This window comes from Geotrypetes seraphini, chromosome 4 (genome assembly GCF_902459505.1).
Source record: "Geotrypetes seraphini chromosome 4, aGeoSer1.1, whole genome shotgun sequence".
NCBI classification, from domain to species: domain Eukaryota; kingdom Metazoa; phylum Chordata; class Amphibia; order Gymnophiona; family Dermophiidae; genus Geotrypetes; species Geotrypetes seraphini.
The window spans coordinates 181,715,711-181,732,625 of NC_047087.1; the positions used below are offsets into that span (position 1 = coordinate 181,715,711).

The 16,915-nt window shown below is 40.2% G+C and overlaps 1 protein-coding gene and 1 long non-coding RNA gene across 18 annotated transcripts in view; one reads left to right on the plus strand and one right to left on the minus strand.

The window, feature by feature from the left end:
* PAX2 (paired box 2) overlaps positions 1-16,915 on the minus strand; it is a 371,803-nt gene that overhangs the window by 352,201 nt on the left and 2,687 nt on the right. For 2 of the 15 annotated variants that reach the window (XM_033942586.1, XM_033942591.1), the window contains exons 1-2: positions 4,463-5,271; positions 1,244-1,412 (exon numbers count right to left, since the gene is read on the minus strand). In XM_033942586.1, the coding sequence (XP_033798477.1) occupies positions 1,244-1,412; positions 4,463-4,505 (212 nt within the window). In that variant the 5' untranslated portion in view covers positions 4,506-5,271. Of the gene's footprint in view, positions 1-1,243; positions 1,413-4,462; positions 5,281-16,915 lie in introns of those variants that run through there. The other 13 variants (XM_033942588.1, XM_033942592.1, XM_033942596.1 and 10 more) reach the window with 11 other exon arrangements.
* Positions 4,687-16,915, plus strand: part of LOC117359577 — a 42,876-nt gene continuing 30,647 nt past the window's right edge. For 2 of the 3 annotated variants that reach the window (XR_004539272.1, XR_004539271.1), the window contains exon 1: positions 4,687-4,929. This is a non-coding gene — a long non-coding RNA (uncharacterized LOC117359577). Of the gene's footprint in view, positions 4,930-15,276; positions 15,444-16,915 lie in introns of those variants that run through there. The other variant, XR_004539273.1, reaches the window with a different exon arrangement.

A 16,915-nucleotide genomic window follows, 5' to 3' on the forward strand; every position in this document is an offset into this window, starting at 1 on the left:
CCATAGTAAACAGTGCAGCTTCTTGACTTCTCTGTTTTCAAATGATACCAAAACTGCTGTAGGCAGCCAAGAATTACCCCTGTCTGGCAGTCTTCGGCTGCTGTAGGCAATCTTCCTTTCAAGTAGCTTTTTCCTTCACCCCATACTGCACAATCCCGTTTTTGCCCTATGCAAAAAAGCCTTTCTTTACCTTTCCAACATTGTTATAATAGAATTTAGAAATTTTCCCCTTTTGTTCATACACGTCCAGAGTGGGGGGTGGGGGGTGGGAATATTTTATGATTTCTTTTGCTTATGATTAATTGTTGGGTATAAGGGAGGGGGGATATTTGATGAAAGCTATAATTTGATGATATATTAAGTGATGTTAAAGTATTAAATGATTGTATTTTGTGTTACACTTATTGTGAGTTTTAAAAATGAATAAAGATTTTTCATGTAGAAATGTATATTTTGATCCCCCATCCTTTCAGTTTTTGAACAAAATTATGTAAAATACCACTATGGGAACGGATAACGAAAAAAAAAAAAAAAATTAATCAAGAACTGTACCTGGTCTTGTTTTGAGCTTTTTGTTTGTCTTCCGGTTTGCTTTTGATGGGTTCTTTTCGGAAATGGGGGAGGGGTTTCTCTACTGTTTTCTGGAAGTTTTTAAAGACCTCTCTCCGACCCTCCCCCAAGATCACTTCAAATCATACGGCAGAAATTAATGTTATTAACAGATGCTGGGACAGAAACCTCTCTAGCCAAAGCCCCGTAAATCGGGTCTCTGCTTATGTCACGGTTGGGCAACTCACAACTGAGAGGTGTTTTCTGCAATTCTAAGTAAAAGCAACCGGATTTTTTTTTTCCCCCCTCTAACGATTTAGCCTAAGTTTTTTCAATCTCAATTCCTAATTCTAGTTTCTGAAGCTCAGATCTCGGTATTAATCATAGTCCTTAGCCGAGATTTAGTCCCAGACCTGTAATCTCATGCACAACTCCAGTGCCAAATGTGGTCCTACTCTGCTCCCAGTTATTCCCGTCCCGATCTGGTCCAGTATTAGTTATAGTCCTATTTCTAACTAAAGTGTCTGTTCAGAGCCAATCTCCAATCCAGCCCTAACTTCTGTACACATCCCTGCTCCAAGTTCCAGTGCATGTCTATATTTCTTTAGTTATACATAAATATTCCCCAAATCCGAATTCTACTCAGTCCTCCCATGATTTTCCTGACTTTTTTTTTTTTTTGAGGCGCTCTTACCTTCCCAAGATTTTGCTGACACAGCCGTGGCTGACCCGAAGCTGCCTCGAGATGTCACAGGGTCTCACTCCCTGGTGGGCCAGTTCCACTATCCTCTGCCTCACCACATCAGGTAGGGGCCTGCCATTCACAAATACCCCCCCGAGCTGGTTCACACCCCCATGCCCTGCTGGGAGGAGAGAATGGAAAACACACACACACATATACACACACACATACACACAGACACCAAAGAGAGACCGTTAGTCAGAGACAGTGATACAGAACTACACATAATATTCCAACAATATGATAGATAGATAGATAGATAGATAGATAGATAGATAGATAGATAGATAGATAGATAGGTAGATAAGAAAAAAAGAATGTTTTCGTCTACCCCTACTACTATTTATTATTTCTAAAGGGCTGTACATAAATAGGATATTCTTCGGGTTTGCTGCGAAAACTGAAGAGGCCATTTATTTTTTTGAACCTGCTTCTGACTTCAGCACAACTCCCCACCCTTCCCCCAAAGCAGGCTTAGATCAGCTTTTATCCAGGGAGAAAAAGAACACGTATTCTTCTTCCTTTGTCGTAAGTTCTCTATTGTTCCTTTCTGCTGTGATCTCCCCCCACCCCACACACACACTAATTTCCCTTGCCAATATTTTTTTGCTCTTTTGAATTTATTTTCAAATACCTTCTGAGTATACAGAAAAAAACCCTCCCCAACAAACCCACACAACTAAATTCCGGATGGATGTCCTGCTCTGCCATTACCTGTCTGCTGCCATCTGAGAAGAACAGACACAGAGAAATCGAGTCCAAGAGAGCCACAGCTTTGAACCTTAAAGCCTGGGGATCTACGGAAGGAGCTTCTCTCTTTTTCTTTTCTTTTTTTTTTGTTTCTCTTCTCCAAAACAAAACCCATTAGGTTTTGGTTAAAAGAAGAAGAAAGAAACTCAGCGGATTAGGTGCAATCTGGGTGCAATAATGGCGTATCTAAATGTCTATGTATTTTTGCCATAACACGAACTACTCTTCCCTCAATACTTATCCTCCTACTGTACATAAAAAAGTAAAAAAAAAAAAAATCAAGAAAAAAATGAAAAAATTATAGCTACTCAGCAGCATGACACATTTATAAATTAAAACGAGTCTATCTATCTATCTATCTATACTCACACACACCCCTTCTACCTAAATTATTTAGATATGTATGTGTACAATCAAACAAATTAGCTATACAAGTACAGCAAAACTGGAAGAGATCACAACTGGTTGGGTTTGTGGGTTTTTTTTTGGGGGGGTTGCAGTTTTCTGGGGGGGAAAACGATCTCTTTGTATTTGTGGGATTTTTCTTCCCTGGTTTTGACACTGACTTATTGGCTCTGAACTTGAGGAAACTCTCATTGCCCTCGGATCGATCCAAGTCCTCCAGCACAAATATAGTCTTCCCCGAGAAGCACCCTACAAGCTCTTGCAGAATGACAGCCCAGGCAGAACCCATCTTTCTCCCCCTCTTTTCCTAAATGGCTTCTCTTTAGTTCCAAACAGGACCTTTTTTTTTTTCACACAGTAAAATAATTTTCAGATCGGTGTGTGTGTGTGTGTGTGGTTTTCTCCATTCAGACAAGGTTCCCACTGCACATGTTAGCTATAAAGTTACTAGCCAGCAATTTTCTCAGCACCTCGTTGATAAATAATTTACAGTACCTTTGATAGCCGATATTACATATTATTAAAAGGCAGCAGATGCAGATTAAAAATTAATAATTAAAATATTGGGCTCCCGATTCTTTTTCTTTTTCCTTCACATTTTCTACCCTCATTCCTTTTGTTTGACAATGTTTTTTGGGAATGTGCCTTCTTGTATGTATGTGTATTTTTTTATTATTATTTATATTGACAAAGCAAACACATTTTGCATGTGTTTATTATATCTTTCTAGTGAGATAGATACTGTTGGCATAGAATAAGAAATGCAGATACACCGTTAATAACATACATTAATATATACAGATTCGAGTTGCAATATTGTGTTCTGCGTTTTCGAACTGAAACCCTGACTGGAATAATATCAAATTAATTCAGTTTGTTCTTTCTGAGTTAAGAATGCATTTTCCAATGATTATTTAAATACCATGCATCTTTTGAAAAAGGACATTTTTTTTAGGCAACGGTAAGAGCACCGAAAAACTTTTGGTTGTAACGTTACAAATTGCCATTAATAATTAATTCGTTGAATAGGTTTTTAGCCACCGCTTTTTTTTTATGTCTCAGCAGGGAAACATTTGGGTTTTCAGAGAGGAAAGTGAGAGCTAATCAATTATCAAATCTTTTTTGTTTTCAGGAATATCCGCTACTGAACCTTTATTAAGGGCAGTGAATGATCAGGATACATCATCAAGTCACTTTCTCCTGTCTCCGGATCCATTAATATACAAATCAGAAGTGAAAAGAGTTTGTTAATTTTTTGCAGCATCAGAATAAGCTATTCCCTGGCATTGTGAATTGCCTAAATTAAAAAAAAAAAAAATTATGTGGGTTAGTTTAAGCGTCTGTTTCTTTTTTTTTTATATTATTCGTGTAAATCTGAATTACTGGGACAAAACTAAATGTGGATGAAATTTTGATCGGGATTATTTTTGCGCTCATATAAAATATGGTGTTGGCAAATGACAGGGAGTTTTAGTTCTAGATAAAAACAAACAAACAAAAAAAAGAACAACGAAAATTAAGGGTAATAGTAGCAAAACTGTGTTCGCCCCGAAAGCTTCACTGAATTTAACTAAATTTAGTTTGCCTCTAATCAAATAAATGGCCAACTGCTTTTAATAAAGTCCATACCCTCGAAATCCCCTTGGCAAATCGCATTGCGATGGTCATTTTAATTCTAAAACGTGAATGAAATGGAAAAAAAAGGGAGGGGGGGGGGAAGACAGTAGCCCCAATTTGCTGCTGAAAAACACGGCTGAGACTTTTTATTGTTTCGCTGTCGATTTCCCCATAACCGAATGGAAATGCCTCCAATTCGGGAAGAAATCGAAGTGAAAAATGGTGTTTATGGAAGGGGTCCCGGGTAAGGAGAGAGGGGGCAGCGCGGGACGTTCAAGCAAAAATAAATTGTACTAAGGGGTGGGGGGGGGGAGCGATCTGCAAATGTGAGAAAAGGAAAGAAGGAAAGATTGGAGAAGAAGAGGAGAGGTAGAAAAGGAGCCGGGCTCCGGTACTCACGGTGCATAGCTGAGAAGGGATCTGCTTTGCAGTGCATATCCATGGGGAGGCAGAGGAAGGAGAGATACTCGGCTGTAGCCGCCGTGTCGCCTCTAGGACTGAACTTCAAGACTTAGAAAAAGAGACGGCCCTTCTGTCCAAGGCAAGGGTCACTCACTCGTTCTCTGTCTCTGTCGCTCTCTCTCTCTTTCTCTGGGTCTCTCCCCCTCCCCCTTCTTGGGAACTGGAAAACAAGAACTTTCCTTGGGGGGGGGGAGGGAATGGGTTTTGCTGAGGGAACCAACCAAAGAAGGGTAGAAAAAAAGCCGGAGGTGCCTGTCCGTTTTGCTTCTCTGCGGCTGTCGGTCAGCAGAATCCCCGGCGAGGAGGAGAGGGCATCCCAGAGGAGCGGGCACCTCTTCGCATGGCTGCGGGTTTGCGCGTCTGCCTGTGGCTATGTGCGCGGAGGTCAGATCACGCGGAAGCAGGTATCGGAACGGCAGGCTCAGGGGGAATGCGAGGGCTTTACAGAAGGAAGGTGGCTGGTGATTCTTTGATGAGCGGGAGGAAGCGGCTTTGGTTGTCTTGCAAGTCTTTTGCCTATAGTTCTTTTAAGTTCAAAGTGAAGTAGAAATTCCTGGCATCTCTGAAAAGGAAGAGGGGAGGGAAATAACCCCTACTCAAACACATACACAAAAGGGGGGAGAGAAAAAAAAACCCCAACAAAACCAAAAAACCCAAAACTTGAAAACAGAGAGGGTTGTAGGACTTGTTACGAGAAAGTGGGATGTGTTTGCTAAGAGGTTTGGCTGGAGAATGGAGCCTCCTCTCCTCTTGTGTGTCTCTCTAAAAGCTGCAAAGCCCCCTCCAGGTCTCCCCCCCCCCCACCCCTCTCTCTTCCCTCCCCCTTTGCTTGGGAGATGGATGACTTGTCAGACAAAGGCAATAGATTCCACCACTCTCTGATTCGCCAACGCAAGAAGCAGGAGCCCATGTGAGGAGGTCCCTCCTGGTTCTGTCACTCCAGCAAAGGGGAGGGGGAGGAGACACAGAAACGTGGGGGGGGGGGGCGGGGGGAGGAGAGAGAGATTTTAAAACTACAGAGAAGAGGAAACTAACAGATAAGATAAACGTTAGATAAGAGTAAAGAGAGGATGTGACACATGAATATTCAAGGCAACACAGAGGTAGTTAGCAAAGCGAGCAGTACATTATGTATATTATCTGTTATTTTCCCTTCAGTCAGGGGAAAGAAGACGCAAACCATCAGTCCTTATATGAATTTCACTTTTCCTTTTTCCCTTTCCTATGCAATTTGTTTTTATCGAATGATAACATTTTAAGATTTTAGCGTACGATTACTCTAGGAACTCACCACTCCAACCCTTTATTTGAATTTTCTTTCAGTTAATTATGCATTTTTTAATTTGTTTATAATGTCGACTATGGAGCGGCATTTTTGTGGATCAAATGATATCCTCTCATTGCAAAATGTATATGTGTTCCATTGGGACCTGACAGTGTAATTTTTCATTGCTTTGAGCTCTTTTTTTTTTTTTTTTTTGCGTATGGAAACTGAGCAAAACAATTGCAATTCAGGTAATTAAAAGAAAAGAAGAAACCTCTTGAAAAGCTAAAGTCAATGAATATAGGTCGTTTGATCTACACTTTTATTAGAAGGGAATGGGAAGAAAAGGGTAAATATCATTATAACACATTTTCTGGTTTGCCCTGTCTCATAATTATTACCAAATGAAAATATTGTTCTTAGTGATCTATCCACACCTAAAGTTATCCATTTGTCTGGGTAGCACTGTTTTCTAAATAGCAGGTAAAGAATATCCCAAAGATCTTTATGAAATACCTCCCAGATCTCATAAATCATTCTGGCACTTCAATTGATGTTTCTTTTTCCAGTATGATTTTTTTTTTTTTTTCTAAACAGTATTTTTAAAATGCTGCTTAAGCAGACATTTCTCTGACCAGTGGAATACCAATGTGTGTATGTGTTGGTCTTTCAAAAAGTATCATAATGTTGGTTTTCCAGAACCAAAAAGGATACAAGAACTTTGCACTGCAATGGGCATTGAAAGAGAAGCTACATATGTACACATAGGCCTTTTGACAAAGAAGTGTAAAGTAGTCCCTGCTTGAGGTCAATTCCCTTCTTTGGCCTTTAGACTGGTAAGATGGGGGAGGGGGAGCAGGTGCGCAGGTGTGCAGGTGTTAATGCCCCACCGGTGCAATGGTGTTAATGCCCCAACATCTGAAACTATTTGGACCTCTCCATCCCTAAAACTTTATACTTATTTACAAATAACTGCATAAAGATTATCCTAAATCTTCACTCCTGGAAGGCAAGGTTCGTTGATCAAGGTTTTTATTCCAGTTTCATTCTGGTGAAATCAATGCTTTTTAGTGGAGAACCCTCTGGTGCAAAACTGGCACAATTTTTTGTGTCAGAGCAATACTGTTGGACAGTTTTAGTAACTTGAGGCCCACTGCGTTCATGTTTTTCAAGATTATTGCAATTAAAAGAAAAGAAGAACCCTCTTGAAAAGCTAAAGTCGATTTTAACGACTGGCGCAAAAGTAAGGCAAACTGCTTGAAAAAAAAAATGCCAATCAGTTTGCTTGCACCGTTTCGAAATAGCACGTATTTTACCAGAAAAAAATGACTTTCTCTGAGATTTCAGGGAGGGGGTGAAAAATGCGCAAATAAAGCCAAAACCCGCACACTTCACGCAAAAAGAGTTCTCTGGTGTTCTTCGCACTACATTTGCTTTCACAGATTTTTCTATGATATTCTCTTCCCACCTCTCTCCCCCCCCCCCACCCCCGAGATTGTAGGGATTGAAAGCTTTGATTGTTTTACAGTATTTTTGCCCCTTTTAATGTCCTGCTTTTTGCCCTAAGACAAATTCCCCCTGCCTCTACTAGGAGTTAAATTTAAGCAATTAGACAAACGTGTGGGAGATGCAGATACTCCTTTTATCAAAAGCCAAGTGATTTCACTGTTTTCTGGATCTATTTGTAACCAACACTGACTGAGCTGGCTATATTTTACACATTACACATCTAGAGAACAGGAGAAACCTGAGAAAACTGGACTATGGTTCATTTTCGCGGTATTTTTGGATGTCAGGCCTCTCTCTTCACTCAGAGAGAAAAAATGTCTTTTTTTACTGCTATTATTATTCTAATAATAAATATGAGGGGCAGTTGAAAGCATTTCAATAATATTTCTGGGAATAAATCGATTGCTCAGATCTGTGCGTTTGCTCAAACCCCTTATATGTTCTAATGAACAGGTTACTATTCACCCTTTGTGTTAATCATAACGAGGATTTTAGCATTTCTTCTCACTGCAAGTAGAGGTGTTTTCATCTCTGTGTAGGCAGTCTGTTTAGCCCTTATTATACATTCGCCAGCACCCATGGACCTTCTGATGCCTCTCTTGCCTTACAGGTTTGGCAGCAGTTAGGAGTTGTTATAGCAGAGTTACAGATAAGGCACAAGCAAGCGGTCTCTCCCCCCTCCCCCCCTTGTAGTTCTCCTATTCCGACCTCATGGCCAAAAATGGTGTGTGTGGTTGCGGGTCAGTACACTGTTCTATCCCCTCAGGGGGTGTGTTAAGGGAGCTTTGGGATTCTGATTCTTCTGGCCGCTTCTGTTGTTTCAAAGACTTTCTGTAGATGGCGCTGTTCGGTTTAGATTTCATCTTTAGATCTAAACTGCTAGAAACCACAATGGGAGAGATTAAAGGGGGGGAAAAAAGTTTTTAGCTTGTGTGCCGCCCACTAAAGAAAAAAAAAAACAAAAAACAACAGCCATTAATCCACATACGTAAGTTAGAGGCATACCCTTTCTCCCAGTTTGGAGTGTATACAACCCCCGAACGAGCACATATTTCCCACTATGTTTACCTCTAGTAATACTCATTCTTTGGTGGGAAACGTAGTAATTGTCATGGCCTTAAATTCACAAAAATCCTCAAATTCTCTCAGGAAAGCAATTTTTGCACGCAAAATCATAAGTTCCCTGTTTGCCTAGAAAAAAAAAAAAAGTCAGCCGGACGCTGATTGAAAGTTTTGGCTACCCATTTCCCCCTACCACTATCTTTCTAGGTTCCTGCCAAAATAAGCCAAATCCCAAACGCCTAACTTCCCTCCCCTCAACAAACCTGCCAACCTAGGATGAAAAATAACTTTTCAGATCACCTCCTTTGGCTATGTTTATACAGTATTCTTTGGCTCCACTCGAAAAGGTCCGGGGAAGTGGAAGGAGATCACAGACTTGTAAGCAATGTACTAACATTTAAAAAAAAAATGATTAGGGATGCCAAACACAATAGAAATTATCCCTCCCTGAATGAGCTTGTTTCATATTGGCGGGATTCTACACCCATAGAGCATTCAACAGGTTTTGTTTACATAAAAAGTATAGCCAGTGGAGGTTGTCTCTTTGTGTGTGTAGTACACTCTCTCTCTCACACACACACACATACATTAAGCGTTTGAAAGTGAGAATAAAATTCTTCCAAATGATTTTCAGCAGCTTTCATTATCTGCTCTTCCAGAGATTGCCGAGTGATTGTCTAAACACCGCATGCGGCCATTAGCACTGGGGACGTTAATGTTATCTCTGACAAGGAACCTTTCAAGCTTTATAACTGTTGATTGTATGTTAAAACCTAACAACTCTGATTTGTGAAGAAAGAAAATGCCTTGTTTTTTCAGAATTGTCACTTTTTAACAGGGATGTAGACTCCGGGCTGCCAAACAGGGCACTTTCTCTCCATTAATAACAACAATAAACAAACACCACCAACACGCCCCCCCCCCTCTCAAAAAACCGCAACTAAACCTTGCATTACAAACTCTCACCTTTTTACAAAAAAAAGAGACCAAAAAGAGAAGTCTCACTCTCGAAACCAATTACTTTTCTTGTTAAGCAAAACGTTAATAATGTCCGTTTTTAAATAATAAAAAAATCAGATCTTATTTGTAAGAACTGTTTTTCATCATTCTTTCTGTTCCAGAGGAGGAAAGCGACACAAATTAATCGAGAGATTCTCCCCCCCCCCCCCCTTTTTTTTTTTTTCTCTGGTCAGGGCTGATTGCTTTTTCCCAGTCTAAAACGTCCGACTTTAAATTAACCTTTTTTTTTTTTTTCCACAGAAGACTCCCTCAACCCCTCCCTAGTGAAATTTACACTTCAAAAAGATCAGCCGCCTGTCTGCGGAAATTTAAAGAAAAATAAACTTTTTTTTTTCTTTGACTTTTGCAAGATACTGATCTCTCGATTTGCTTCATTAGCTCTCTAGCTACAAGTGATCAGTCCTATAAAATCAGTCTATTGATCTCAATATGCCCTCTTTCTCAAGCGCAGCCGGTCCTTCCTTTATAAAAGCTTTACAAACAGAAGTGTTTTAGAATATCTTTAAAAATATAATTTGACCGTCTTATTTTCAGGCCTGTGATACTGGTTCTCTTAGTGTGTTCCGTACAACGTAAGACATTCTAATCTAAACGTCTAATTCAAAGGCCCTAGACAGGTTAGTTTGAGTCTTCATAAGTTAAATCCCCTAAAAATATATTACATATAAATAAGCATTAGATTTGTATTGATATCAGGAGATGTGTATTTGAAATCTCCCTATTGATTTCTCCTCTGACTTTCTTACCCAAATCTGTAAGTTATAAATTCCACAATGTTCATTTGCGATAAAAAGGCGAAAATTGTATGTGAAGCAGGAGGAGAGGAGATTCATCGGTGAAAATGTGTCTAAACATTTAAGAAACTTCCAGACAAAAAGATGAGTTGTCGTTTAGGAGACAGCGAACACACTTTGTGTTACTATGACCTCAGAAATCCACTTATCTGTCATTAGGGCTTGGCTGACGTCATTAGAACCTTTATATTTGTGCAATCTTCTGTATGACGCAACAGCAAGGAGTTTATTCTGCCCCTACAGACACATTCATATAAGTTCACCGTTCACTTTTTATTGTCAGGGTCGCAGGAGCCAGTTCTGTGGGTGCTTGAGCACCCCCAAGATTGAACAAACTCCTTGACTATGTCCAGGGAGGGTTAATTTATATTGGGTACTCCCAATCATTTTGAAAAGTTGCCTCTTCTAGTCAGTTATGCAGTACAACAGTATTTTCCAGGGGGGGGGGGTATTTTAAACTCACTTGGCCACCTATATGTTACACTTACCAGCAGCAAATACATGTTTCGATGTACTGAATGCAGAATTGTAGCAATTAAGTCTTGCGGTTTGCTTTGTCACAGTTTCTCTTTTTTGGTGAAATAGGAGTCGAATATAGATTTGGAAAAACTTCTCTATTTGGGGTTTCGAAGATTAAAGGTCAAATTTCCTCGCAAAATGAGTATATGTTGTAAGGTGACTGACTACAGGCCCACAATAGTTTTTTTCTGAGGCTATAGAAATGAACCTGGAAAATCTCTTTTACTAGGGATTATAAAGAGCTTATTAGTAACTTCAGAAAACACCTCTTCTTTAGCCATGTAATTACATATACTTTCTCCATAGAATCTACAGTAATAACAATGCATAAGCAGTGCTTTTGTATTCTATTGTATGAAAGGATCTCCCGAACTCCATCAAACACAATTAAAGCAGATCTACAAACATTAGCCCAAGCATAGTTTTCAACCAAAGTATCACTTTAGAGCCAGAAAAAAAAAAAAATCCAAACAGTTATAAATATTTGAGGACTCTTTTGTGGTTGAATTTCTGCCCCCCTTTTGCCAAGGAAATGAGGTTAAAAGGTAAAAGAAAGGAACGTAGCATTTCGAGGGTCAAACTAAGAAAGAGAGCCAAAGAGAGAGATCTTTCTAACAAATTTTTACAGTTTCTTCCTAAGTGTGGTTTATTGCTACTTAGTTTCTCGATTAAGATTCCTAGATATTTATTTTAAAAAAAGAAAAAGAGAGAGAACTGATGTGATGTTTCCTTAGGGTGCGGCTTACAAATCGACTAATTTAGAGACACCTAATTTAAGTGGAAGGATGCAGAGGATGTTTCATCGCGCTATTATCAAATTAACCGAACTCAAATTTAATAGAGCTTTTTGGAATATGCATTAAATTGAGGGGAGGGGGGGGAGGGGAGAAGGCACAGGGACGCGAGAGTAGTGTGCTTGTATGCTCTTCTGATTTAGAGATAAAATGTAAAAGAAGCATCTCGACTCTATTCTTACATTTCCAGGGTGGGTGTACAACATGGTCTGTAGATATCACACGCACGCGTGCGCGCGCACGCACACACACACCCCAAGCAGCCCTCGCCTGGTTCCTCCCGCCCCCCCCCCCCCCACCTCCTCCCTTTCTAGGGGTCCTTCTATGTTTGGACAGTGAGAAGCGGCTGGAAACCCCTCTGGTCACGTTAGAGGACGAGTTTTTGGAGAGACTCTGGTACAATATGGAGCACCAAGGGCTGCAATTTCACACATCAGAGCACATTCCCCCTAAAGCTACTTTCTTTTTCAATCTAAGACCCCCCCTAATTTCTCTTTATCTCTCTCTCTTCCTTGTTTGATAGTCATATTTGGCCTCAGTGTCTCATGAATAACAGAAAAAAAAAATACCAAAACGAATTAGAAAAATATCTGTGCACAACCCTGGCACTTTGATACAAATGGACAGAAATCTTCCCTATCTTTTCGTGTATTCTCTCCCCCCCCCCCCCCCCCCAGCATTTGTTTTCCCTAAATGGCGATGGCCCACGTGTGCGGCTCTTTATTCAGGAACCGACACTTTAACCTCTACTCTTTACAAGAGGGCATTTTCCACAAAAACGAGACAAGCCGGAGAGTCCTTTTACAGCCTCATTGAGGGGGAAAAGGCAACAATGTAGAGAGGCACTTTCTCAACAAAGCAAGCTCTTAGACTATAGATCCGGCAGAGACCAAGACAGAGAAAAGAAGGATTGGGAGACAAAGGTGTGAAGATCAATACAAACGAGCACACACAGGCATACAAATACACACACACACACGAGTGACATAACGTGGTCATATCTATTACTGCTGAGGTACACCATTCATAAACTACTCTCTTCCTGTAACGCGCAGAATTGTGGATTTACCGCGCCATAGTGGTACATGTCCTGTGCATGGATCTGATGCACATCAAAGGTGTACTTATGGTATACTGTACATAAATGACATTTGCACATATCTTCATAACCACTGCTTTACAATTGAGATTGAACATTTGGGGCCTGCCTCCAACAGAACTCAAGGGCCTATGAGGGGGTGCTGAAAAGATCCCAGCCCAAGCTAGACTAGAATGACCTGGATATGGTTCAATCAATGATCTGAAACGATGTAAAAAAAAAAAAAACAACAAAAAAACCGTAGGGAACTCCGGTCCTCGAGAGCCGTATTCCAGTCGGGTTTTCAAGATTTCCCCAATGAATGTGCATGAGATCTATTTGCAGGCACTGCTTTCAATGCATGTTCATTGGGGAAATCCTGAAAACCCGACTGGACTACGGCTCTGGAGGACCGGAGTTCCCTACCCCTGCCTTAGAATTTTGTTTCTGCAAATTGGCGCTTAATAAAAGAAGATAACACTTTTTTTCAGCTATAGTGGCAAAATAAGGCTCAGAATTTAGGAAGTTGGTTGGTTGGACTGAGAACTTTTCAGCAACTCACCCCCTCCCCCACCCCCCGTTATATTTTATCCTTACCCTTGCTATCATGCCTCTCCAAATCAGTTATTTAGTCATTTCCGGACATAATAGAGCAAGTGTGTGTGTTATATTTATAGTTCAGCTCTGTGTTTAATATTTTCATATCAAGATTAGCTATGCTGAGCTCATATTGGTAAAATAGATTATGAAAGAGGAAAAAATAATAGTTTATCTTCTCTCCCGTGGTATAATACGTCCAATATATGGAGAAAAGTGGGTTAGGAGGACGTTTTGAATGACTACATTCGGGAAACTTAATTTACTGTGGGAGAGGGACATTAAAAGAAACGCAGCTTCTGTTTCAGTACAACAAAAGGTAACTCTTTCTCTAGCGTTTTGTGCTTTTTGCTCTTAGAGAGTAGGCCTTGCTGGAGAGTGACTTCTTTTGCACCCTCTAATTTCTCCATAAAACTCCAGATGAGTGAATTAGACGCTTATTAAAAGCTCTCTTTTAATAAGCAGTAATGGGAGACCCTCCTCCTTGTCTCTCCCCTCCCGTCTCTCTCTCTCTCTCCCCCCTCCCCCCCATCCAGGGTTAGTTTGCCTCCGGGACATTTGTAAATGTTGGGATTTACAGTTACCACATACGGAAACATTTATATAACCTCTAACAATAATACACCAATAAAGTGAGGAATAAAATAAAAAGGAAACTGCTGATAGCCAGAGAAAAAAACACGATAAACAAGATTTTCTTTTTTGTTAAGGCCTGCTGAACAAAGAGTATCACATAATTTAATGAGTGGCTAGAATTCTAATGTCCGAACAGTACAATACGGAAAAAGCAATCGTGCATTGATATTTTCTTGTAGGTAACTAATGGTTTCTTTGATTTTTATGGCACTTTTAATTATTATTATTTTTTTTCAGTTGAAATTTCAGGTCTTTCACGGTCTAATCCCATGTAACCTACCAATAGATTCCGCCTGTTAGCAGAAATAGTTATATTGCTGGGAAGCTTTTCCAGAGTATGTGGTGGGACAATCTGAACTTTTTTAGTCCCAATATTTTTATTAATCAACTCAAAAAAAAATCAGAACTTTTTTGACAGCAAGAGACAAAACTAAACTCATAAACAACAACATAAACCTTCAATATCCTGCAATACTGGAACTTTTAGGAGTTTGAGCATCTTTCGCCATTGTTTAGCTCTGCCGAAAAGAAAAATAAAAAGACTGAGCAAAAAGACCAGAAAACACATTTCAATTTAAAATACAATTGGTTTATTTATTATTTCAAGAGTAGGCAGAGTCGAAATCCAACTCCAGATATTCGTGAAAACTTAAAAAAAAAAAAAAACCAACAACAACAAACTGAAAATGCAATTTTAAGGATGGTTTTATTTCAGTACACAAAGATTAACCCCCTCGAAACAGCAAAAGACCAAGGCTGACGGCTAATTAAAAGGGATTTGGTAAGAGTCATTCATCTTTAACATCAGCTGTTAATGGCCTCTGGGTACTGGTGAGAACAGACCCAACACAGCGACGGGGACACGAATGAGAGAAAGACAGAGAGACCGAGATGCTAAGAAGGAATTAATTTAAAAAAAGGGATATTAAGATAACAAGACAAAATGGGAGAATGAAACAAGAAGCGGTTAACTATTCATACTGCAAGAGAAATGAAGGAAGCAGCACAGATTTAAAATAATGGACCCGGGAAAGGGGTTTGGAGAGGGCGAGAAGCACTTTACAGCAAGGGGAGGGAGAGGGGGGGGTTGAAAAGAAGGAACTCACAGGCGGTGAATTAAGCCAAACTGACTATTTGGGTTGAAGAAATCAGCTGGGAAGTAGGGAGGGAAAGAGAGAGAAGCTGTGATCAGTCCCTCATCTGCCTCATCTCCCTGCAGCCTGTTTTTCTGTCTCTGTCTCTCTTTTTCTCTTCTCTGTCGCTCAGTCTCTGTCTCTGCCTCACCTCCCCCCCCCCCCCCCCCCCCGCCGCGGCCAGAGTAGTAGGTGGAGAACAGAAAGAGAGACGGCGAGCAAGTGCCACCGAAAGAGGGGCCCCTTCTCTGTTCAGACGACGAGGATTGCACCGTGCTGCTTTTTTTTTTTTTCTTCTTCTTCTTCTTCTTTACCGCTATGTTCAGCCTTTCCTTCCGTCCTTTTACTCTCTTCCTTCTTTCCTCTCTCTTCTTTTTTTTTTTTTTTTCTGTCTCTCTCCTCCCATCTCTTTCCCATCTTCTCCCCTCTCAGGTTCCCAAACATCACCTATCAATGAAGTAGAGCTCTTCTGACCTGCTGGACTCCCCCTCTGCCGGCCGGACACCCTGGCTGTAAGTTCCAACTTCCAAGCTTCTAAATCTACTGTAAAAATGCAAATAGTCTCTTCTTCAGTAAGTGCCATCAGATCAACCAAAATAATCATGTTTGTCAGGGAGAAAAAAATAATCCTGTTCAAAATCAGTACATGGGGACAGGTTGGTTTCAAACTGTTAAAGTTATAAGTGTAGTGTGTTGCAGGCTAGACAAACACAAAGGTGAACTTATGAGAAATACTGTGGTTTTGTGTTTATTCCTTTTTCATAGCAGTGGTTAAACCCCCCCCCCCCCCCCGCGAACAACGATTAGTCCAACATTTTGATTTCTAATTCAATTAGTTCCGATGTGCAATAGGTGCGTGTGTATGTTTTAAATGTGTTCTAATCTTTGAAAATGAGGGCTTGAAATTAAATTTCCCTGCTGATACCTATCGCCTGAAGAGTTCTTTTATTGAGGATCGCCTGGAGGGCAAAGCCTAGAGGAAGAAGCGGTGTAGCTTCCATTAAGATGTGCCAATCAATACTGCTTTTCAATACATCAATTAATAGATCTGATGGGTGATGAGGGAATCACTCTAGGGCACTTTTTTTGGTGGTGGTGGTGATGGGGAGGGGGAGCTACACGATCGGGCTATTAATTAAAATAAAATGTAACCGCTGTCTTTACTGTAAATCCTTAAAACATAGTGTACAGGGAAAATAAAAGAAAGTTACTTGGATAAGAACAGACACCAACAGTTTCACGATGGGAAGAATTTAACATCCTCCCCTCCGCTCCCTCCCTCCACGCGCACACAAATCTTTCCAACTGTATATAGTAAGGTGGCGTGAAAGGACTGCGGACAGGGAGGGGTTGAGGAAAGGGGGTGGGAATAAACAGGAGCTTGACTAGTTGCCCTTTATAACTTATAAATTAACCGTTTTAGTAGAACTTGGGTAGGGGGAAAACTACGCGTTAAGTCCAATTATTCGCTGGATTCAAAAGGCACAAATAGGCAAATTTAAATTAATGTGTTGGGAGAGTTGTTTATAGCTCGTTAATTTTGCTTTGAGAAAAGCACTTATTTCTGAAAAATCCGGGAAAAACATACAATAGAATTCGTTTGACTTTGTTGGATTCAGAGATATAGATACATACTGTCATTTCTTTCTTTCTATCTTTCTGTCTTTCTTTCTTTCTATCTTTCTTTCTTTCTTTCTCTCTGTCTGTCTTTCTTTCTTTTCAGGGGAAGCCGGAAGATAGCAAAGATCACCATTATTCTCGTATGCTTTGATTTGACTACATTAAGCATAATTACCGAGAGAAGGTACTTAGGAGAAATTCTGTTTGTACAGGAAAAGGCTTCCTATTTACTTACCAGCCAAGCCTATGAATATTATTATTTTAAATGTGTGTTTATTTAAATGTGCATGTATCATATATTTCTTTTGAATAGAAATTCGAGCAAGGTTGAAGTTTGTGGGTGCAGGTCGATCGGAGGTTAGAT